Below are 25,411 nucleotides of genomic sequence, written 5' to 3'. Positions count from 1 at the left end.
AGTCTTGGTTTGATTGGACCAGTCACTGAAAACCACCTACAAAGTGGCAACCACACAATTGGACTCTAAGGGATATTGGCTCACTGAGCTTGGTCTGGGCAGGTACTTCCACAGGACCAGACAGGGCCCTAGGCACACCATGACAAAGAGTCCAAGGGCTCTGTCCCTGAGGCCCTGTCTTTAGGTCACAGCTCTACCTGACAGGGAGTGGGCCACACATGGGAAGCAAAGAGATGCGGGGGGCTGTGCAGCGAATAGGAAAGGTAAGGGAAACTTCTTAGGGTGACTAGACAGGAAATGTGAAAAATTGGGACAGGGGCTGGGTGGTAATAGGTGCCTATATGAGAGACAGCCCCAAATATCAGGACTGTCCCTATAAAAACCAAGACATCTGGTCACCATAGATCCCCAGAACACAGAGAGCCTAGGTGTCCCGGCCCGGCCCCGCCTCCTCGCCTAATTCCCCACGCGCCCCAAGCCACATCTTCGCGCACTTGACAGTTGGCTCTCTTAAGAGCACGCGCCCCTTTAAAGCATCTGCCGCCCTGTGCCCCGCCCCCTCCTGCCTTTTGATTGGCTGGCGGAGCCGGTGCTCTGCGGTCCTGGCAGCTGCGACTCAAAGGCGCCGCGGTTGCTCCGGCTGCCGAGGGTGGGGGACCCCGGCTCCCTCCCTCCCTTTGCCGGCCGGATGCGCAGCAGCACCTGCCGTTCAGACACCGGCACCAGGAGGGGGAGACACGGGGGCCTCGTCCTCCCCTGGGGTGGCGGCGGTGGCAGCCCGGAGAGCAGGAGGCCGGGAACAAAGGCTCCGCGCCAGCCCCTGTGGCTCCACCTGCCGCCCGCGGCGATGGCTTCCCTGAGCCTGGGGGGGCTGAACGTCTCGGCCCGTAGGAAGAGCGTCCAGTCCCGCAACGCGGCGGTGGAGAGGAGGAACCTGATCACCGTCTGCAGGTGACTCCCCAGCCCCGCGGCTCCTCCCCGCTCTGCCTCTGTCTCGTGCCCGCCCTCTGGGGAGGCGAGTTCCCCTCCTTCGCTGCCCCCAGCGCCGGGCTGTGCCCGCCTCCGTCGGCGCGGCTGAAATCGCTTTCCACCCCCGCGCCCCGCCTTGGGCAGGTGAATCCCCTGCTCCGCCCTGTGGATCCCAGCCCCTGGGCGCGCAGCTGGCTGGTCGCCGTCGCCCTGGGCAGCGTGCCTGCAGGGCTGAGAGGGGGACTCTGCGCGTGGCCTGACCCGTGGTGGCTTTGGTGGCCGCTGGCAGCACGGCAGGCTATGCGCCCGTCCTCGGTACGGGGGGGTTGCCTGGCTTTGGGGCTGCAGTAGGATTAAAAACGAAGGATGGGAGTCTCCCTCCTGACTCAGCGCCTTTAAAAATGGCTGTTTAGCAGCCTCCCAAGGACCCGGCCTAAATTGCTTGCTGGCTTTATTCTTCTTCGCTTTGACAAGACGGTGTGTGTATTTACCTGACTATAAAGTTAACGCTATTTCAACAAAATATTGGGACTAGTTCAGACTGGTAGCTTGAGACAAGTAGGTTTGTTTTTTGGCAAAATGTACTTGTTAGAGATTTTGCTGTACAATGTGAATATTTGTCAGTTCTATGTATGTTCACGACAGTTGAAGCAAGATGGTTTCTAAACTTTTAAGGATGTTTAATTCAAGTCTTGTCTTCATTTAGGCTTTCCTCATGTGGTATCTTATATGTTGTGACAGGTTTCAGAGTAGCAGCCGTGTTAGTCTGTATCCACAAAAAGAAAAGGAGTACTTGTGGCACCTTAGAGACTGACAAATTTATTAGAGCATAAGCTTTCGTGAACTACAGCTCACTTCATCAGATGCATTCAGTGGAAAATATGGTGGGGAGATTTTATATACACAGAGAACATGAAACAATGGGTGTTATCGTACAGACTGTGACAAGGGTGACCAGGAAAGGTGACTATTACTAGCAGGAGAGCGGGGGGGAGCCTTTTGTAGTGATGATCAAGGTGGGCCATTTCCAGCACTTTACAAGAACAGTAGGAGAGGAAATAAACAAGGAGAAATAGTTTTACTTTGTGTAATGACCCATCCACTCCCAGGCTTTATTCAAGCCTAAGTTAATTGTATCCAGTTTGCAAATTAATTCCAATTCAGCAGTCTCTCCTTGGAGTCTGTTTTTGAAGGTTTTTTTGTTGAAGAATTGCCACTATTAGGTCTGTAAATGCCCCTCTGCCATGTACACTGGCCAAACTGGACAGTCTCTACATAAAAGAATAAATGGACACAAATCAGACGTCAAGAATTAGAACATTCAAAAACCAGTCGGAGGACACTTCAATCTCTCTGGTCACTCGATTACAGACCTAAAAGTGGCAATTCTTCAACAAAAAAACTTCAAAAACGGACTCCAACGAGAGACTGCTGAATTGAAATTAATTTGCAAACTAGATACAATTAACTTAGGCATGAATAAAGACTGGGAGCGGATGTGTCATTACACAAAGTAAAACTATTTCTCCTTGTTTATTTCCTCTCCTACTGTTCTTGTAAAGTGCTGGAAATGGCCAACCTTGATTATCACTACAAAAGGCTTCCCCCCCCCCCCCCTGCTGGTAGCTCACCTTTTCTCGTCACTCTTGTTACAGTCTGTATGATAACACCCATTGTTTCATGTTCTCTGTGTATATAAAAATCTCCCCACTATACTTTCCACTGTATGCATCGGATGAAGTGAGCTGTAGCTCACGGAAGCTTATGCTCAGATAAATTTGTTAGTCTCTAACTTGCCACAAGTACTCCTTTTCTTTATATGTTGTGAGATACAGTTGAATTTCTCCATGCAAAATAATACTTTTAACTAACGGTTCTAATTTTTATACCCACTACATCTATAAAACTAAATTGAAGGTTGAAGCTCTCTTATTCACCATGTTGTACATGTAGTACAAATATAAAGTTACCTACTTTTTTAAAGATAATTGCAATAGATGATTACAGGAATGGGTGCATTAAAGACAGTGTTTGAGTCTGGATTTAAGTTTAATGCCAACATCTACCATTAAAGTATGCATTTTTAATATTTTTAAACTCTTCGGTGGAAGCATAGACTTGACATGATTCTGTATGACTCAAAAATACATATTACTTCACGCACTTCAACAGCTCTTCTGGTGCTGTCATAGTCTTGTAAATGTGTAACTTATTTTTTCCACACGTGAATTATTACCTATTAAATCATAGGAAACCTTGAGTAAAAAGTACAAAAATGCTTTTGAAAGTGAATTCCTAGCCCAATTCCAATTCCAATATAATGTAGAGCCAACAAATAGATTAATTTGAATATTGACTAAAATGCCCTGTAATGACTTTTAATTCATTGAAAATAAGTATATTTAAAAATACTGAACAGATATTTAACTGTAATATCTTTATAATATACAAATATTTTTCTCTATCTATATTATAACTTTTACAAATTGAAGCTTTCACACAGGGATTGACAAGTGACACCTACTAGATAACATGACATGAGGCTTGTATCCTTACTAGTGTGGTCCAGTGGTAACTTCCTTAGGAAAAGCTAATTTGTTTCTTGGCGCCTTCCCCTTCCCATCAGGGTATAGTCCTTAGATCCTGCTTGTGGAATTCCTTCTTTCATACTGGCTGTAGCTTAGTAGATGGGTTACAGACTTGAACCAACCCACATCATCCTAGCTACTGAAAGGGAAGAAGAACATGTTCTCTCCCTCAGATCCCAGCATCCAGGCTTCAGGGAGGGCTCCACTACTCTACTTCTCCAGTAGCCTGTCTTTTTTGTGCTTCCCTCTAGTGCTGCTTGGAAAAGCTAGATGCAATAACTGAATAAAGTGGGTAAGAAACTAGTCAGTTTTGTGGTTGCCTCTCGGGTCTCAAATGCTAGAAATGAAATTCTCCCATCTTGTCAATTCCACTTGGCTGTTGGGAAAGCTGCAGAGGTGCTGACATTGCTTGCCTGCTCATAAACTTAGGATTGAAGTTCACTGGTTACTATTGGAACCATAAATGCTAGAAAACCTTTTTTAAAAAAAGATCAAAGCTTACATTCTGTGGTATGTGATGGCTTAGACCTCATCTCTCCTATTATGATGGAAAATATCCTACTCTCCACTGGAGAATGGTTTTCTTTAGCTCTGATATTTAATGTATCTGTGAGACAGTCAAAAGTGACTCTAATTTAGAGAAAGAAATCTTAGAAAACTGAGGCAATATAAATTGTCAGCAACAGCAGCATATGTGAATGAGTGATTCCTACCTTCCTATAGACGCTCTCTAAAATAACAAAATGTTTACAGCTAGAATAACATTCTGCTGTCTTTCTCACCAAGCCTAAAAATTAACATTTTCCACAAGCTTTAAATCTTGGGTGAGAGGAGTGTGTGTTCTTGATTGTTTCTATCCTTTTTGAGCTTTTTAAAAGAAAAAGGCAAGGAGTAGTTTTATGGAAATAATCAAAACCCATCTGCAATTATTAAGCCTTTCTGATATTATAGAGTATTCTTTAGTAGGCGTACACTAAAAACTACAAAGCAGCAAATCAGGCAGCTGATTGTAATATGTTTGAGACCATCAGAAATACTGTTGGTATAAATGGTGCCATTAATGTACCTTGAGATGATTGAATCAAATGTGGAAAGTACCCCTTTTTTTTACTACTGCAGCTCAGAAGCTGCAAGTAAGAAATTCTTCTGCATTGTCATCTGCAGCCTTCTCTTATGATTACCAGAGAAGATTTCTTCAAATTATCATTCTGCAAAATCTTTAGTATTTCTTCAGTAGCTCTTTTTAAAGTGTCATCTGCATTATTTGGATTTTTACTTGCCCCTTTTACTGCCAATTTTTTTATGCTTGTTCTTCATTAACTAAATGACACAGAATATAGAGGGATTATATGGTCATTTAGAGACTTTTAAAATCTGATTTTAATATTGTAGATATTTGACACCTGCAGGCTCACAGTCAGATAAGACAGTACTGTCACATTATTTTCATATAAGAAAATTAACTGTTGACCCTCACATTTTTGTGTAGGCCCATGAAAACAATTCCTTCCCCAAACAGGCTGACTCCTCTGTACCATGATCACAATAGGGTGCATAGGGTTGGTCTGAGAATTTTCAGACAGAGGAGTCTTTAGGTTTCTCCAGCCTCCTGCTGTAAAAGTTAGCCCTGCTATTTGTAGTGGCATATGTATATAGTTCTGAACATCTAAAGTTTTCCAAGGGACAGTTTGTTTCAGATACATTGAAAAGATTGGTGGGGAGACAACTTAAATATTAAAAACCATCATAATGTTATGTGTGTTTAAAATTTGGAGATCTGTTAATCGCCTCAATGCTTTGCTGGTAATATCGTCTCAGTGTGTGTTGAGATTTCACAGCCTTGATGCTCAGCTGGAAGCATTAAGTTCTTTGACAAAAGTTATCAACTTTCCCTTATAAGGTAGAGATTGTCTTCTGTTTTTTATCTTCCATTTATAGATTTGAGATAAGAACACAAGTGATATTCAGAGGTGAAGAGTCTTACAGGATTATATTGGGGTCTCTCTCCCTATCCCGGACACATTACTCAAACTCTCTGGAGGGGGTCTTCAAAAATTAGGCTCCTGTTTGCTTGCTTAGATTATTCTAAAGCAGTGGTTCCCAAACTTGTTCCGCCGCTTGTGCAGGGAAAGCCCCTGGCGGGCCGGGCCGGTTTCTTTACCTGCCGCGTCCGCAGGTTCGGCCGATTGCGGCTGCCAGTGGCTGCGGTTCGCTGCTCCAGGCCAATGGGAGCTGCTGGAAGTGGTGGCCAGTACATCCCTTGGCCCTTGCCTCTTCTAGCAGCTCCCATTGGCCTGGAGCGGCGAACCGCAGCCACAGCAGGTAAACAAACCGGCCCGGCCCGCCAGGGGCTTTCCCCGCACAAGTGGCGGAACAAGTTTGGGAACCACTGTTCTAAAGGTATCTGACTCAGTGTAGATGTTTGATTCAGTATACATAGTGTGGCCATATACTTCCTCTTGTTAGAGGTTCCACAAAGAAAAGCATTAAGGTTTGGAATATATGTATAGATTCCTCTTCTGAATGTGAAGGCCACGTGTCAAAGTTGATCAGCTCTTGGACACATGGTGCATTGAGACCCTGAAATGGTATCTGCTGAGGATTCCAAGTATATTCCAGTGAGATGCTTGGAGTGCTTTGAAGATGTTTGTCTTAAAGCAGATGCCTAGCTGGCATCCAAAGTGCAGCCTTACATCTCTGCTCTCTAGAGAGAGGTTTCAATGCAGACAGGAACATCAGCAATGAACTACCCTTGGATCTAAAGTCCACATGTCAACATAGAACCACCTTTCATTGAAAGATACTTCAAGACCGTGGAGTTCAAGGTAAGTGGCATTGGCGTAGAGCCTCAACTATAAGCAATAAGGTGCATGAATTCCAATTTCTTGTGAAAATGTTCTTTCGAGATACCGTTGCATTTCCACACATTGGTGCAAGTAGCTTTGATGCTTCAGAGCTCAAGACGGTGACTCTTGAGCAGAATTGCATCACAAAGCTGAAACTCCGTGTACAGGAGTTGATGTAACAGTGCTTCTGCATAGACAGAATTAATGCTATTGCATGTAAGGCAAATGACAGTGGGGATGTACTGCTCCATGGTGCTTGTGTTTCCAAGGTGAGATCTGTTCTATTATTAAATAGAATAGAGACACAAGTGGCTGAAGTAATGAGACCTGGAAAAGAGCTCTGTAGCTTGAAATCTTCTCTCTCACACCAACAGAAGTTGGTCCTCCACCTTGTCTCTCTAATACTCTGGGTCTGACATGGCTACAACAACACTGCATATGTTAAATAGAATAATCATTGTTTGTCATGCCTCCTTGCTAGGTACCATCAATTTTAGCTGCTTCAATCCTGATAGTCAAGGCATTGAACTTTTGCTATGTTATCTTCGCTCAGAGCTGCCTCACAAAGCTGGACCGCCCCCCCAATACTCGGAAGCCTTGAAGTGAGGATCATAACTCAAACCCTGTTTGTCCAGTATAGACAGAGTTGTCCTATGAAAAATTAAGCCATCTGTGCTTTTCAGCCTGACATAAGTAGCTTTGATGCAGGACTTCCTCAGTTTGCCGTTAGTAGCCAAGGCATTACTCTATTTTCATTTGTACTATGTGCATCAGAAATATTGAAACTTGGTAACATTGATCCTGAATTGTCCTGTAATACTTCATGGTAAATCATGTTTCATGGGTTACAGAATCTCAACATGTCACCTCTCCGTATAAAGTCAAAATACTGATGTAACAGGAACGTGGCAGTGTTTTGTGTGGCTTCAGATCACTTAAGAACAGAGGAAAATTTGTACAGTGTGTATGTACTAGTTCACCCGACTTTTTATTCTGGTTGTTTATCACCTTTCAAAAGGCCTGAAAGTGAAGAATAATAATGTAGCAGCAAAAACATCACAATTAGAAACACATATAGCGGCTTCCTTCCGTGTTCTTAAAATTAATCTCTAAACTTAGAATCTTCTCTTGTTGAGGCATTATTAACTTAAGCCTCTTGGCCTGGATATATCCCAAATAAGGTTCCTGAGCCCTGCTGCAGTTGAGTTAAGAAATTTGGGAAAAATTCCTTCTCCTCCTGCTGCAAGGATAGAAGAGGTTGCAAGGAAAAGATGGCGATAATCTTCCAGGTCTCCATCTGACTTAAACATCTTAATAAGGACTCAGAAGGTCTTCTGCAGGTTGGAAAATGCAACCACATCTACATCTATTTATTGCTGGCCCAGTCCATGATTACTCTGAAGGAAGAGAATGATGTCCTCAACGGTTGAAATCCTAGGATACTAGAAGAGCTGTACAGAAGCACTGGTGTTTGGGAACATTCTCTTGCTTAAAGGACATTGTGTGCAGCTAGGGACTGTTGCAGTGTTGGTATAGCTATGCCATGTTTGGAATACTTTTCTCCCTTAATACTGATCTTTTTCTGTGAGATTACAGCCATTTGAATTGTCTGCTGGTTGGCTAGTGGTATAAACTACTAAGAACACTCTCATCCTCACAGAGGAACCTGGAGAAGAGAGATTCAGGCTTAGCTTTCCTGCAGATTCTAGCTATTGATGGTGATCTGTCGCAATTAGTCTGGGGGCATGGGTTATCTGTGTTGCTCATGAAATCCAGTGGAAGTGTGGCACGTGCATACGCGCACACGTTATTGTGGGAGCTGGTCCTCTGCTCAGTTAGGCTGATTGTATGAGCGAGATGACTGGTGTCTTGCTGAGGAAATCCAATGGAATACAAGGTAAAAGGATGAATTTTAAATAGGCATCTCTTCCTTTTTTTTCCCAGCAGAAATGTAGATTTCAGCAACTAGGATCCTTAGGTTGCCCTTGAAGGGAGGGTCAACAGACTGACTTCTGAAAACTGTTTATTTGCCTAAGAAAATTCTCAAACTCTAAAGTCCTCTTTTGGAGAATACTGAGTCTAAAGCAGATACCATGGATGGATATAGACTAAACCGGAGTCAGATGGTCAGATTCTCACCCCCACCCTAGTCCCTGTAGGGTGAGTTAAGGGATTGAGGTGGCATAAAGCAGCTCTAGAAACTTCTGATGAGACTGGGGGAATTTTCTCCCAGCAAGGGAACCGAGGAGGAACCTGGTCTGACTTCTGAGAATCCCTTCACAAACCCTGGTCTACTGGGGGTGCCAGGGGTGAGGATGAAGATGTGAGGGACTTGTTCAAGGATGTGAAAAGGATCGAGATTCTGAGCAACGATGCTCCAGGCCTAAGTCAAGCAGTGAGATGGATGTCTACAAAACACATTTCACCAGCCTACTTTGACTATCCCAAATGTTGCTGAAAAGTTTCTCCAATTATTTGGAGAACATTTGAGAGGGCTATAAATATTAATGAGAAATTACCAGGGCCAGATGTTTTACTTAATGGAATTTTTTTAAATGGCCTTGGGGCAGTGTAAAATTTATAATTCATAATTTCCTTTTCGGTTTGGTAAATTAGTATTGTAATTGCTTGTGTTCTGGTGGTGTCTACAGTCCCCAACAAATGTTATTGGCTCTATTGTGCTAGGCATGGGTACAGTCTCTTTCCTGAGAAGAACAGATTGGAAAAAGGATGTCTCTGTTAAATATTTGACATCCCTGCCCTTTGAACTGATCTGTAAGAATTCACAATCAATGTGTTTGAGACTCCCAAAAGGTCCTTCAGCAAAACTAGGAAAACCAGACTTAATATTCCAGATCAATGTTCAGACAAACCTAGCACAAGATGGGGTGTGTATTCGTGCCTGCTACAGACCACAAAATCACACTAGGGAACAGAATGACTCCAGCTTAATGACTGACTATACTATGTAGGGAAAAAAGCTGCATGATTATGGGACTTCACTTTGAGTGACACATGATGGAGGTCTCATGTTGCAAGTACTAAAACATCCTTGGAATTTCTAAACATTAGAGATGACAGTTTCCTAACTCTCAAAGTGTTACAGCCAACAAGAGGGAATTGATTTAGACCCTTTCTTAACAGCTAAAGAAAAGCTGATCACAGAATGAAAAATTAAAGGTTGCTTAGGTACATGTGGTCATGACTTGATCACATTTATAATGTGCAAGCACAATCAAGTCCAGATCAGTAATATACTTGGTGCTGTATTAGGGCCAGTTTCACAAAGCTAAAAACAATTTAAGCCAAATCAGCTGGGAGGAAGAACTTAATCAGAAAAATGTGAATTATAATTGGTAATCATTTTAAGAACACCTTATTAGATGGCCAAAAAGCCCCAATCAAGGAAGAAGGCTATGTTGGTTTAAAAACTGACCTGGTTTGGAGGGGAAGTGAACTCAGCTATAATAAATAAATACATTTACATAAAAACAAACGAAAGAGGAAGTTGATAGTAATGAAGTTAGGAATTGTAGAAAACTGATAAGGGAAGAAAAGGGGGACAATGCGAAATCTATGGCCAGCAGTGTTAAGGAAAATAAGAAGGAGGTGTGTGTGTTTTTTTTTTTTAATATATTAGGAACAAAGGAATCCTGGTAATGGTATTGGTCCATTACTAGATGGAAATGGTAGAATTATCAATGAAAAGGCGGAAGTGTTGAATAAACATTCATGTCTTGTCTCTGGGGAAAAAACAGATGATACAGTCTCATCATATGGGGTTGATAACACTTTTTCCTTCCACTGGTATCTTTGGATGATGTTAAACAGAAGCTACTGAAGTTAGACATTTTTAAAGCAGCAGGTCCAGATAATTAGCATCCATGAGTTTTAAAAGAGCTGGCTGAGGAGCTCACTAGATCATTAATGTTGATTTTCAATAAGTCTTGGTACACTGGGGAAGTTCCAGGAGACTGGACAAAAGGTGGTGATGTGTCAGTTTTTAAAAAGGGTAAACAGGATGATCCAGGTAATTATAGGCCTGTCAGCCTGACATCAATCCTGGGCAAGATAATGGAACAGCTGATGTGGGACTTGATTAATAAAGATTTAAAGGAGGGTAATTAATGCAAATTGACGTGGGTTTATTGAAAATAGATCCTGTCAAACTTATTATGGTATCAAGTTTGGGTGATAAATGTAATAGTGTTGATGTAATAGACTTCTGTTAGGTGCCTGACTTGATACCATATGATATTTTGATAATTATATTCTAGTTTTTTTTAACATGGCACACACGAAATAGATTAAAAATTGGCTAACTAATAGGTCTCAAAATATAATTGTAAATAGGGAATCATGATCAAGTGGGTGCCTCTTCCACTGGAGTCCATCAATAATCAGTTCTTTACCCTATGCTATTTAACGTTTTTATCCATGACTTAGAAAAAAACATTAAATCATTGCTGATTATGTTTGAAGATGACACACAAATTGGGGGAGTAGTGAATAAAGAAGCAGACAAGTCACTGATTCAGAGCGATCTGCATCGTTTGGTAAATTGGGCGCAAGCAAAGACTATGCATTTTAATATGGTTTAATGTAAATGTTAGGGCTGGCGATTAATCGCAGTTAACTCACGTGATTAACTAAAAAAAATTAATTGCAATTAATCGCAGTTTTAATCGCACTGTTAAACTGTAGAATACCAGTTGAAATTTATTAAATATTTTGGATTTTTTCTACATTTTCATATGTATTCTGTGTTGTAATTGAAATCAAAGTGTATATTTTTTATTACAAATATTTGCACTATAAAAATAATAAACAAGAGATAGTATTTTTCAGTTCACATCATACAAATACTATAATGTAATTGTCGTGAAAGTGAAACTTACAAATGTAGATTTTTGTGTTTTTTTACATAACTGCATTCAAAAACAACCGTTTAAAACATCAGTGCCTACAAGTCCACTCAGTTCTACTTCTTGTTCAGCCAAGCGCTAAGACAAATAAGTTTGTTTACATTTACAGGAGATAATGCTGCCCTCTTATTTATAATGTCACTAGAAAGTGAGAACAGTAATTTGCATGGCACTTTTGTAGCTGGCATTGCAAGGTAGGTACTTAGGCGCCAAATATGCAAAACATTCGTATGTCCTTTCATGCTTCGGCCACCATTCCAGACGATATGCTTCCATGCTGATGATGCTCGTTAAAAAAAAATGCATTAATTTAAATTTGTGACTGAACTCCTTGGGGGAGAATTGTATGTCCCCTGCTCTGTTTTACCTGCATTCTGCTATATATTTCATGTTATAGCCGTCTTGGATGATCACCCAGCACATGTTGTTCATTTTAAGAACACTTTCATTGCAGATTTGACCAAACACAAAGAAGGTTCCAATGTGAGATTTCTAAAGATAGCTACAGCACTCGACCCAGCGTTTAACAATCTGAAGTGCCTTCCAAAATCTGAGAGGGATGAGGTGTAGAGCATGCTTTCAGAAGTCTTAAAAGAGCAACACTCCAATGGGGAAATTACAGAGCCTGAACCACAAAGAAGAAAATCAACTTTCTGCTGGTGGCATCTGACTCGGATGATGGAAAACGAACAGGCGTCGGTCCTCTCGGCTTCGGATTGTTATCGAGCAGAGTCAGTTGTCGTCATCATGGATGCGTGTCCCCTGGAATGGTGGTTGAAGCATGAAGAGACATATGAATCTTTATTGCATCTGGCACGTAAATATCTTGCGACTCTGGCTACAACAGTGCCATGAGAATGCCTGTTCTCGATTTCAGGTGACATTGTAAACAGGAAGCGGGCAGCATTATCTCCTGCAAATGTAAACAGACTTATTTGTCTTAGTGCTTGGCTGAACGAGAAGTTGGACTTGCAGGCTCTAAAAATTTACATTGTTTTATTTTTGAATGCAGTTTTTTTTTTTTACATAATTCTACATTTGTAAGTTCAACTTTCATGATAAAGAGATTGCGCCACAGTACTTGTATTAGGTGAATTGAAAAATACTGTTTTGTTTTTTTACAATGCAAATGCTTGTAATCAAAATAAATATAAAGTGAGCACTGTACACTTTGTATTCTGTGTTGTACTTGAAATCAGTATATTTGAAAACATAGAAAACATCCAAAAATATTTTAAATAAATGGTATTCAATTATTGTTTCACAGTGCAATTAATAGCAATTTTTTTAAATCACTTGACAGCCCTAGTAAATGTATACAGCGATGAACAAAGAATGTAGGCCATGCTTACATCATGGGGTATTTATCTTGGAAGGCCATTAGTCTGAAAAAGATTTGGGGGTTATGGTAGATAATCAGCTGAGTTCTCAGTGTGATGCTGTGGCCAAAAAATGCGATTGGATGCGTAAATGGGAGAATCTCGAGTAGGAGTAGAGATGTTCTTCTACCTCTGCATTTGGCACTAATACAACTGCTGCTGGAATATTGTGTCCAGTTCTGGTGTCTCCAATTTATCAATATCATTCTTGAATTGTGGAGCGTTCAAAGGAGCCATGAGAATGACTAAAGGATTAGAAATAGACTCAGAGCTCTATCTATTTATCTTAACAAAGAAAAGGTTAATGGGCAAATTGATTACAATTTATAGGTATCTACATGGGAAATGAATATGTAATAATAGATTCTTCAGTCTAGCAAAGAAATGTATAATCTGATCCATTGGTTGGATGTTGAATCTAGACATAAATTTACACCTTATTTCCATTTTCAGTTTAACAATGAAGATAATTAACCATTGGGATAATTTACCAGGGGTTGTTGTGGATTCTCCCTTACTGACCACTTTTAAATCATAATTTGATTTTTTTTTCCCTAAAATATTTGCTCTGGGGCTATTTTGGGTAAGTTCTATGTCCTGTGTTATACAAGAGGCCAGACTAGTTGATCACACTGGTCCCTTCTGGCCTTGAAATCTGAATCTATGAAAGCTTTAGCAGCGATGATTTACAATACAATTCTATGAAAGCTAGAAGTGATGATTTACAATATTTTCTAGGTTACTTCTTGTATTTTAGGTAAATGAGAACCATACATGTTATAACTTGAACATCTTGATCACTTTCCTATTTTAATAAAATACATTATGCCATCTGGTATAGAGGAACAAATGGATCTATAAAATTGATATCCTATTCTTCTGTTCTAGGTTCTCTGTGAAGACTCTGATTGATCGTTCCTGTTTTGAGACTATTGATGATTCTTCTCCTGAATTTAATAATTTTGCAGCCATTTTGGAACAGATTTTAAGTCATCGTCTGAAAGGTACATTAATAATTCTCTATTTTCCAGTTGTTATACCCTCTTTTTTAAAACTAAAACAATGGAGTGTGCACTATGCTCAGTGAATTTATGCTCAAAGTTTAAATGGAAACCAAGAGTTTTAAGTTTTGCTGATGGAAAACTGCGGTATAGTTATGTTTCTATCAATGTCAGGTTGCTAGTAATCACATCATGTCACTTGCTCTAGAACCCATCTTTGGAGTGTCAGAGAAGATAAGGCAGCTAGTACATGCAACCAGATCAGGAGAACTAATACTAGAAGTTTTTCTGTGAAGTGTGTGTGCAAAAGGATTTTCAGTTTGTTTTGAATGTTTGTGTCCATCAGTACAATCCAAGTCTTGAATGTCCCTGGCTAGTCTCATGCCTAATGAACATCCCAAAAGTTATCCTACAGAGCTGCAATTTCCATGTGGGAAATCCCTGTTCTAAATAGATATTGAATAGTTTCATTATTTGTTTTCCATGCAGTGGTCATGTGATTGTGACTGCGTGTATAAACCCTCATTGGGACAGGAGGGTTTCAGGAGCAGTTCTGGGCCCAGGAGATCCTGCTTCTTTGCACCTGCAGTCTTCTCTAGCTGGAGGAGAAGCTTTTAAAAGGGAGCCAGACAGCTCAGAATAGGAAAACAAATCTATCCTGAGAACTCCTGAGCAAGGGCACAAAGAAGTCCTTATTGCAAGGGAAGGGCTAGTAAGCAGCAGGAGAAGGTCCAGGGTGGAGATCTAGGTGAGAGGTAGCTGCAAACTTTCTTTTTTGGGCTCAGGGTTGAGTCCTGTGCCGGGAGCCTGACTATAGTCAGGGGTTTATCAGGGACTGTTGCTTGCCTGAAACCGTGGATAGAGGGAGAGTGTGACAGACCCTGAGCGGGGTGCAGCCCAGGAACTTGGATCAGTGTGCAGCTGAGGCTAGTGTGCAAGAAATGAGGCTACTAGCTGAGCTGAACTGGGCTGAAAATTCAGTTGTTTTATTATTTTCCATTGGACTTTAAGGGAAATACTTTGAGGCCCTGTGAGAAGAAAGTAGTAGGAAGTGGCCCAGGAAGGCAGCCCCAAAGTATTCCAGAGTGTTTGCTGCTATTGCCTCTTGTAGGGCCTTGGGTTGGCATCTGGTGGAGGTGGAGGGCCTGGGCTCTCCTACCAACCACCCTTTGTGTGGAAGGGGCATAAACCTCTCTCTTCCCTCCTCCCATACCCGTCCTTGGAGAAGAAGAAGATAGAGACACTGTAAGCACTCCTGCAGTTGTGTATAACAAGGATGTATTGAATAAATGTAAAAGGACCTGTGGAAGTATTGAGTCTTCATGCTACAAAGAGACAGCCATATTTTTGCAGAAGTGAAATAAGTGTTTACGCTCTCTGAAGGACAGTAGAACCTTTCTATAGGTAAAGAAAGGGTCTCTGGTTCTCATAAAATGAATCATGACTATGAGTCACACTTAGGGTTGCCAAGCATCTGGTTTTTGATTGGAATGCCCAGTCAAAAAGGGACCCTGGCCTCTGACCGGGCCGCTAAAAGTCCGGTTGGTGGTGAAGCGGGGCTAAGGCAGGCTCCCTGGCTCTGCGCAGCTCCCAGAAGTGGCTGGCATGTCCGACTCCTAGGTGCAGGGGCGGCCATGAGGGTTCCATGTGTTCCCCTTGCCCTGAGCAGCGGCCCTGCAGCGGGGGCGGTACCTGTGGGAGAGGGCAGCACTCAGAGCTGCCTGGCTCTACATCCACCTAGGAGCCGCAGGGACATACTGTCGCTTATGGGAGCTGCCTGAGATAAGTGCTACCCAGAGCCTGCACTCCCTCCCTCCCAACACCCTGCCCCAGCCCTGAGCCCCTTCCCGCACCTAAACTTCCTCCCAGAGCCCACACTCTGAATCCCCTCCTTCACCCTAACCCCCTGTCCCAGCCCAGGGAAAGTGAGTGAGGGTGGGGGAGAGCAAGCGGTGGAGGGAGGGTGGGGATGGAGTGAGTGGGGGTAGGGCCTTGGAAAAGAGGTGGGGTGGGGCCTTGGGGCAGGCAGGGCAAGGATGTTTGTTTTTGTGTGATTAGAAAGTTGGCAACCCTAGTCAAGCTATCTGTGCAATGGTGACTTCTTGAGACAAACTGCTTCCTAGTAGGAATTGGAATTACTAGTTTGTGCTATGTACAGGTTAAGTTCATGTTGTCAAAGTGTAAACAGTGCTTTTCAATGAATATTGTTAGAAAAAATGTTGGTCTGAGTCATGAGATGCCTGAAAGTGCAATTCTACGCTGAGAGAGAACATTAAAATGTCATTTTGTGTGTTTCTCAGCTATTTCTCAATGATTTATAAACTGAGCATATTTGATATGTAAAACAACACTTTTTTAAACCTTCCAACTCTGTAAGCACTAAACAGTTCTTGGTCATTCCCTGTGGGTGAGGAGGGTAGCCCTGTCTGGGGAGCCCCCTTTTACCTGCTGTTTTTTATAGTAAAGTGGTCATCGTGGGGTTAACTGCATTACGCAGAATATTAGGGGATGGAGCCATGCTATACCCCTCCCTCCTTCCTGTGTTGTCAGTGAGAGTACACCCTCTCACGCCCTCCACCAAACACTTGGTTGTGGTGCAGTTGAATAAAGCAGCAAGTTCCCAGCCTGCAGTCCTGTGAGTGGTGGTATTTTTGTTGCACTGAGCAGTCCCGTTACAAACCCTCAAGTACAGCAGTCCTTGCATTGGCTATTTCTGGGTAGAGTAGATGGAGTCTCTGGCTGACTTGTCTCCGCAGTTTTCCCAGAAGACCACGTGGTGGTGGTGAAATAACATTTTCAATTACTTTAATTTACTTTAATATTTCAAAATATTTTATTGGTGACTGCAACTTCAAAAATTGTGTTCTTGTTCAATGATGGTTTTTAAACATTGTGAACTGTATAAGAATTGGATTTCTAGGTGGTCAAGATACAGTGATAGAAATTCTAGATGTATACAGCACATCCAGTGAAATGATAATACTATGAAGCAGTGAATTTCATATTCCCTCTAATTCATAAGTGTACTAAGTCAAGAAGAAGATGCTTATTTACCTTTTCTTGTGAGATCATCTTGCTGTCACTTCATCAGTCAGTCATGGCTTTTATAATTGGGTGGCTCTGCACTAAAAATGAAGATGTCTGTTCTAGTGATAAAGAACGTTTAATTGCACTTTTCATTTTGAAGGTATCATTTTTAGTCTGATTGAAGTAAATGAGGGAAATTAGCAGTTGTCTTATAAGTGGACAGGTTCTTGCTTCCACCAGTTTGTTTTCTTAAGCACACCAAGGTAAATGCTCTCAGAGGATTCCTGGTGGTTCTATGGAACATGAAGGCACAGTTCCCTTTTGCTCCTGAGCCGTCCTGCAAAATCTGGCTCCACCTGGCCCTCTTTACCACCCATCTACTCCCACACCTCCTAACTGCCATCAGACACAACTAAGCTGTTTGCGAGCTTCAGGGTAGCAAAAGATTGAAAAAGGACGAGACTGTCTCCCTACCCCTTGGACAAAATGGCTGCCGAGGAGGAGAGTGGAGCTGTTATGGCCCTATTTAAAAGGATTGGAGATGACACAATTGAAATTAAATCCACCATGTTGACAATACAAGCTCCAATTGCATCTATTGATTCTTCAAATAGATCAAATAGGAGGTATGTAGACTCAGATTTAGCAGAATGTTATCAATTCTCTGAAAGCAATGAAGTCCTAAAAAGTGATCATAGTGTACTAATTTGAGAATGGTGAGGTTTGTAGAAGGGGCTCCTTGCAGAGATACTGGATTTACTGGAGGATTATGCCTTTGATATAGAAAGGGCACAGAAACCTTACCTCTAAACTTGCCCTTGATGCTAAAACAAAATCCATTATTATTCATTTCCTTTTTACTTTTTACGTTTCCAATTTACTTTTAAAGAGTTTGTTATGCAGAAAGCTAGGGAGGAGAAAACTCCGATGGGGTGCTTCTAATTCTAAGATCATGATTTTTCTGGACCTTGCTAAAGATGTGGAATGCAGGACTGCCTTTAATAATGCAAGGAACATGACTAGGTGAAAAGGCCTTAAAAATACTATGACGTTTCCAGTCTTGTTCCATGTAAAGTACAGAGAAGAGACTCATGTTTTTCAAAAGCCTCAAGAGGCAGAAAACTTCCTTAAAGGTCTCCTTGTCCACTATATGCTGTCCATTATATGTTCCTGTGTTTTAAAAAAATAGATTTGAGATTCCCCAATCAATTCCTAACAACAGTATGAAATAATGGCCTGCGGATTAAACTCCTCTCCCTATTCTCCCCTTTCATTTTTGCTGTTAGAATTTTGAAATTTGCCTTAATAGAGGGGTATCTCCTTAGCTTTCTGTGTGGCCAAGATGAAACTCTATTGCTCTTCTGTGGGATAATCCATTAGGCAGTACAATCCAATTCAAATCTGTTTATCCTTTGAGTTCTTTCTGGGGGGTAAAATAATCTGCTTCAACTGTTCACCAAAGGGGGTTGCTGCTCTAGAAGGACTCTGGGGTCTTTGGTCTTAGCCTGCACTTCTTTTGGAAGCTGTGGGAAAGTGCATTGCCCTCTGGAAGTAAAATCGGGCACCAACTCTGTGAGAACTCCACTGCCTCAAGATTGAATGCTACCTAAATCCTGGAATGGAAAGCACTTCTAGGCTCTGACATTGTTTTTTCACTGGTACTAGGACCACATACTTGTTTTCTGGCCAACTATGTAGTGTGCTGCATTAGCTGAAGGAACAGATCCTCTGGTATGGATTTATTTCCTGGCAGTGCTTTTGGAAAGACTTAAGATATTGCTGAATTGATACCCCATAGTCATAATGTAGAGTACATTTGAAGTCTTTTTGTGCATAAGTCTGACTGCTTTGTTCTGCGTGGCCTTTAAATGTATCCACTTTACCTTCTCCTACTCCCCTTCACTTTTTTTCTTTCCTTTTTAGGAGGAAGTAGAGGAGGGGACTACGGGCCAGTGTTGACAGGATATTGGAGGTTAACAAAGTATTTATGCTGCACACTCCAAATGGACTTATGAGTTAGGGTTGTTATATCTTATGATGTTAGTATATTTGCTGGATCCAGTTCTTGTTCTGGTATGACTATAAGGGTTGTAGATGGTCTTTTGGAAGGGTTGAGTGCATGGTCTGGTACATTTATCCACTGAACCCTTTCTGTTAATGGATTCCCTGCATATACTCCGCCCCTCCTCTTTCCAGCAATGAGGAGGAGGCAGAGGAGGCAGGGATGTACATCCCTCACCATTCCTCACCCAAACCTGGACCCTTGCAGCACCTGGATGGAAGAAGCTGGCAGGCTCCACAATGAGTGCCTCCTCCCACCAAACTGGGCATACTGGGACCCATGGGCATTACACAGGGATCAGAACATCAGGCCCCCTCAACCCACCCAGGTCCAGAACAATGCAATCACCTTTGCCACCTGCCCCAGTTTCCTCAGAAACGCTGGAGGAGGAAGTAGAACCTGAAGATGAGCCTGAGGGCAATACCCTCCCACCTACCAATATCTCCTTTTGTCACCAGTTGAAACAATAATGCTGCTCCCCACCCCCATATCTGGAGGTGACTTCAAATCCTTTCAAGATCTGTTTAAATGGGTAGCTGACTCCCTTGACACTGGAGACACGGAGCTACCAGAGACACAGCATAAACTGACTGACAGATATACTCGAGCTTCTCCATCAGCTAAGGTTGCACTACCCATTAATGCAGCAATTATGGACCCTGCAGAAATTGTCTGGCAGACACCAGCCACAGCTTCACCCTGTTGTAAGAGATCTGAGAACAAGTACTATGCACTGGCTAAGGGGGCTGAGTTTTTGCTCACCCACCCTACCCCAAACTCATTGGTAGTAGAAGTGGTTAATCAAAGGGGGAAACAACATCAGCTAAGAACCACCCTTTATGATAAGGACTGGAAAAGGCTAGAACTTTTCAGAAGGAAAGTCTACTCGTCGGCTACTCTCCAATTCCACATAGCCAACTACTCAGCCTTACTAGCCAAATACATGCACAACATGTTTTCTCAGATGTCAACCTTTATTGAACATCTTTGAGAAGACAAAAAGGAGCAATACAAGGCCAACATTGCAGAAGTTTCCCTCATTGCCAGAACGGCCCTGCAGACTTCTCTCAATTCTGCTAACACGGTGGTATGATCCATCGCTACATCCATAGTCATGATTAGGGCTTCCAGGCTCTATCTTTCTGGGTTTCCCAGGGAAGTTGAAGCAACCATAGAGAACCTACTTTTTGAAGGCCAAAAACTGTTTGCAGAGAGCACGGATGTTTCCTTGCACACCTTGAAGGACTTCCGAGCAACATTAAAGGCACTTGGAATCTATTTCCCTGCAAACAAAAAGAAACTGGGTCGATTCTATAATCAACGATTCTGGGCTGCCCCATACACCCAAACTCAAAGACACTACGACCAGCGCAACAAACAGAGGCAGACAAAACCACGACAAACACAAGATCATTCGTCTGTGTCTCAACCATCCACTCCGAGGCAAACGTTTTGAAGTGTTGGTCGAGAACACGAAAACGCCACATTCTCCAATCCCAGAGTTCCATCCAATCTTCAGCCCATTTGGGGACAGTCTATCGCCATTCTACCCAGTCTGGAAAACCATCACCATGGACAAATGGGTTCTGGAAATTATCCAGAAGGGCTTTCTCTTTTCCATCTACCCACTCCCCTTCCCCATCCCTCTTCAGGGAGCACTCTCGCGTGCACCTGCTAGAGTAGGAAGTAAATCATCTGGAACTTGTACCAGCTCAACACCGTGGCAGAGGGTTTTATTCACATTACTTTCTCACTCAGAAGAAAACAGGTGGATGGAGTCCCATTCTTGACTTGCAAAAACTAAACAAGTTCATGAGAACACAGCCTTTCAAAATGGTGACTCTAGCAAATATAATTCTGCTGTGTTAAATGAAAGGCGGGGGTAGCTCCCTTTTATGGACACCCAGCCAGCCAGTTAGGTATAAAATCCCCCTTAGTAGTTGTTCTCTACTTGTTTTACCTATAAAGGGTTAAAAAGTCTCCCTGCATAGGTAAAAGGAAGGGAGTGGGCACCTGACCAAAAGAGCTAATGGGAAGGCTAGAACTTCTTAAAATTGGGAAAAAACTTCCCCTTTGTCTGTTGCTCTCCCGGAGAGAAGGGACAGAGCAGCTATGCTGTAAGAAGCTTTGGGCCAGGTATGAAAAATCATCAGAATCCTACCTAAAACTACTCACTTGAAACCCCCAGATATGTAAGTAGATCAGGAAATGTCTAGGATGACGCAGTTTGGTTTCTCTCTCTTTATTTCTTTATGGCTTTTGGACTCCTCTGTTCTAACCCCAAATGCTTTTGTTTTGCTTGTAACCTTTAAGCTGGACCTCAAGAAGGTTATTCGTGACACTTAATTCTTGTAAGTGGGGTTTTTAAATCTAGCAATAGCCCAAGTTTTCAAATGTATTTTTTCTTTTCTGGTTTTAATAAAATTTACCGTTTTTAAGAACAGGATTGGATTTTGTGTCCTAAGAGGTTTGTGCGCATGTTTAATTAGCTGGTGGCAACAGCTGATTTCCTTTGTTTTCTTTCTCCGCTCTTCCCTGGAGGGGGTTGAAAGGGCTTGAGGGTACCCTACAGGAAGGAATTCCCAGGTGTGCCTTTCTGGGTTCTCAAAGGGGTTTTTGCACTTGGGTGGTGGCAGCATCTACCTATCCAAGATCAGAGAAAAGCTGTAACCTTGGGAGTTTAATACAAGCTGGAGTGGCCAGTATTAATTTTTAGAATCCTTACGGGCCCCCACCGTCCGCACTCAAAGTGCTAGAGTGGGGAATCAGCCTTGACAAATGCAAATGGCAATGGAAATGGTCATCATAAAAAAGAAGAGGTGAATGATGAGAATTTATATATTAAGATATGGTCCACACCATGAAAGAGTTGCTACTAGGGCTGTCAAGCCATTAATTGCACTGTTAAACAATAGTAGAATATCATTTATTTAAATATTTTTGGATGTTTTTCTACATTTTCAAATATATTGATTTCAATTACAACACAGAATACAAAGCGCGCAGTGCTCACTTTATATATTTTTGATTACAAATATTTACACTGTAAAAAACAAGACATAGTATATTTTAATTCACCTAATAGAAGTACTGTAGTGCAATCTCTTTATAATGAAAATTGAACTTACAAATGTAGAATTATGTACAAAAAACAACTGCATTGAAAAATAAAACAATGTAAAACTTTAGAACCTACGAGTCCAGTCAGTCCTACTTCAGCCAGTCACTCAGACAAGTTTGCAGGAGATACTGCTGCCCCCTTATTGTTTACAATGTTGCCTGAAAGTGAGAACAGGTGTTCTCACGGCAGTGTTGTAGCCGGCATTGCAAGATCTTTACATGCTAGATTCGCGAAGATTCATATGTCTCTTCATGCTTCAACCACCATTCCAGAATACATGCATCTTTGCTGATGACAAGTTCTGCACAATAACAATCCAAAGCCTAGAGGACCGACTCCTGTTCATTTTCATCATCTGAGTCAGATGCCAACAGCAGAAGGTTGATTTTCTTTTTTGGTGGTTCGGGTTCTGTAGTTTCCCCACTGGAGTGTTGCTCTTTTAAGATTTCTGAAAGTATGCTGCACACTTCGTCCCTCTCAGATTTTGGAAGGCACTTCAGATTCTTAAAAGTTGGGTCGAGTGCTGTAGCTATCTTTAGAAATCTCACATTGGAACCTTCTTTGTGTTTTGTCAAATCTGCAGTGAAAGTGTTCTTAAAATGAAGAACGTGCTGGGTGATCATCCGAGACTGCTATAACATGAAATATATGGCAGAATGTGGATAAAACAGAGCAGGAGACCTACAATTCTCCCCCAAGGAATTCAGTCACAAATGTAATTAATGCATTATTTTTTTTAACAAACATCATCAGTGTAGAAGCATGTCCTCTGGAGTGGTGGCCGAAGCATGAAAGGGCACGTGAATGTTTAGTGTATCAGGCAAGTAAATACCTTGCAATGCCGGCTACAAAAGTGCCATGCGAACGCCTGTTCTCACTTTCAGGTGACATTGTAAATAAGAAGCAGCCAGCAGTATCTCCTGTAAATGTAACCAAACTTGTTAGTCTTAGCAATTGGCTGAACAAGAAGTAGGACTGACTAGACTTGTAGGCTCTAAAGTTTTACATTGTTTTGTTTTTGAATGCAGTTATGTAACAAAAAAATTCTACATTTGTAAGTTACACTTTCATGATAGAGATTGCACTACAGTACTTGTATAAGGTGAACTGAAAAATACTGTGTCCTTTTTACAGTACAAATATTTGTAATGAAAAATATAAAGTGAGCACTGTACACTTTGTATTCTGTGTTGTAATAGAAATCAAATGTAGAAAAACATCCAGAAATATTTTAAAAAATTAATTGCGATTAATCCCACTGTTAAACAATAGAATACCGATAGGAATTTATTAATCACAGCTATTTTTTTTGAGTTAACTGCTATTGACAGCCCTAGTTGCTACCTACTGTTTTAGAGATTGGGTTCAATGTTTTTTTCTTTGTAGTAGGTATTTAACAAGGGCACAATTGAATTAGAAATGTGCATATTATTCCAGATCTTATGTTTTACATTCTTGGGGCATGAATTGTCTTATGGTTTTGTGTTTGTACAGCAATGGACCCCTGACTAGGGGTCCTACGTGTTATGTTAGTACAAATAATTATCCTCCTCCTTCCCTTCTGATGTTTTATGCTATGCTCCTTGAACTTGAACCATGGAGCCTTGTTGATTCTGGCATATTTAGCTTGTGTTGGTGCTGTTGGCACTAGGTGCCTTCTTTCAAATCCCCTAGAACTATGTGAAGCTATAAAAATGGAACTATGTTGTGCAATACCATTCTGCTGTACAATTGTCTACAGAGTAACGTCATAAGACTTTCCAAAAACTCGGTGTAATCTTGGAACGTTTTAAAAATAGGATGCACTGATCAGATCTTCAGCGTATTATTGGTATGGATCATCCCTCCATGGGATTACACTATTTCTGCTTTGTAGAGAGCTCCAACTGGGTGTTCAGATTGTTGGGGCCAAATTTATACCCTATTGCATTACTGAACACTTGGGTCCCAATGTTATAAGGAAATATAGTTTCACCATTCACTTATCAGACTTGAGGTTAGAACCTGTATACCCTCCTTTGGTGCTTTTTCATTTTCTTAACAACCAACACCCAAAATCCTAATCTGTGCAAGTACATATTGAAGCTCTGTTAGTAGTATAGTTTTATTAGTGAGTGATTAGTTTTTAGATTTAGTTCCTTGTTGGTGCATAGTCTCCATGGCTGTCTTTAGTTTTGTGTGTAAGTTTCTTGATCCTGTTCTACAGTCAATTATTATTCTCATTGTGATCAACATAACTGATCCCAGCAAGTCTGGATTCAAATGGTGCACATCATGGAGGGGAAAGATGCCCATCACCAACTAATATTCCCAGTGCCTGAGTGAAGGCCTTACTCCTTGAACATACTGCCCCACTCTAAAGAGCCTAGTTATTTAAAAGCCAAAGTCCTGATGTCCTTGAAGACTGGTTATGAAAAATGGAGAAGAAATGAAGGTGAGTCAAGCTCAGCCCCAACTACTTCCTCATCACAGAGGAAGAGGCACATCTGTTCCTCTAGACCTTTTCTGCAGTTCAGCAAGAAATTGAAGGTCTGGGACTGAGTTTTGCCAAAGAGATTTGTCTGCATTAAAGTAATTGATATCAGTGGAAACCCCCTTGACATTGAAATAAGTGGTCACTGTTTACTTTGGTTCTAGCCATCTTGTTGGCTTCTTCAGCACTGTAGCATTCAGTATCTAATGCTGTTAAAGAGGAGTTTGAGAACTTTTCTGTACATCTGTAACAGGGCATGCTCCATCCCTGTCCTCTGATGCCCCAGAAACCTCTCAGACAGTAAGTGGAAACTTTGTGTGAATGATTTATGTTCCCATCATCAACATCAATACAGTCTCATGCAGCAAAGTATTTAGAGTGCTGGTTGCCCTTTCACCCTTTCCTACAGGTCAAGGGAGGAACAGAGGTCTGCCTTCCTTGAGATCTTGGAGCATACTAGACTCAGCTAGCCCAGGTCCTCCCTCCTCACTTCCTTCCTGTGTCATCTTTTATACACCTCAACTAATGGCTACTTTTCATTAGCCCTCCCAGCCTGATAGATGATTATCCCCAGTCACCTTTCTCCACGAGAACTGCTGCCTAAGTGATCAGAGTGGTAGCTCACCTGTTTGCTTTGAGCACTCTGTCACAATGCCTTAGTTGGGAATCTTCTATATGTGTGGTATCAGAAAAATGGAGGTTGCCTTGGCACTGAGGCTTTGGGCCTGAATGTTCTCTCTGCCTTGTTTCCCTGTGTAAGGGCCTTTTGCAGCCTTGTTGTGAGTCTTTGGCCTGTGAGGCTGTTATATGGCTTTCAAAGACTGATACAGATGGCTTATCTAGCTATGGTTTTTCTGACATTTTTCCTTGTGCTGCTTTCTCTCCAAAGTACCCTGTGTTAGGGGCACGTCTTCCTTATTGAGCATGGCATGGGTAGATTTAGGGATGCCTTGGGGCTGGATCCAGTTTTCTAGAAGATTTGGCTGCTCCTTCACCCCCAGATCAGTTTCTAGTCACCCA

The 25,411-nt window shown here is 41.8% G+C and overlaps 1 protein-coding gene across 4 annotated transcripts in view; it reads left to right on the top strand.

The window, feature by feature from the left end:
* The first annotated feature begins 570 nt into the window (after positions 1 to 570).
* Positions 571 to 25,411, top strand: part of RUNDC3B (RUN domain containing 3B) — a 139,826-nt gene continuing 114,985 nt past the window's right edge. For all 4 annotated transcript variants that reach the window (XM_074945981.1, XM_074945979.1, XM_074945978.1 and 1 more), the window contains exons 1-2: positions 571 to 951; positions 13,596 to 13,711. In XM_074945981.1, the coding sequence (XP_074802082.1) occupies positions 689 to 951; positions 13,596 to 13,711 (379 nt within the window). In that variant the 5' untranslated portion in view covers positions 571 to 688. The remainder of the gene's footprint in view (positions 952 to 13,595; positions 13,712 to 25,411) is intronic.

The sequence above is a fragment of the Natator depressus genome, chromosome 2 (assembly GCF_965152275.1).
Source record: "Natator depressus isolate rNatDep1 chromosome 2, rNatDep2.hap1, whole genome shotgun sequence".
Lineage (NCBI taxonomy): Eukaryota > Metazoa > Chordata > Testudines > Cheloniidae > Natator > Natator depressus.
The sequence above is the reverse complement of the archived record's forward strand: the minus strand, read 5'-3'. Positions and strand labels throughout refer to the sequence as shown.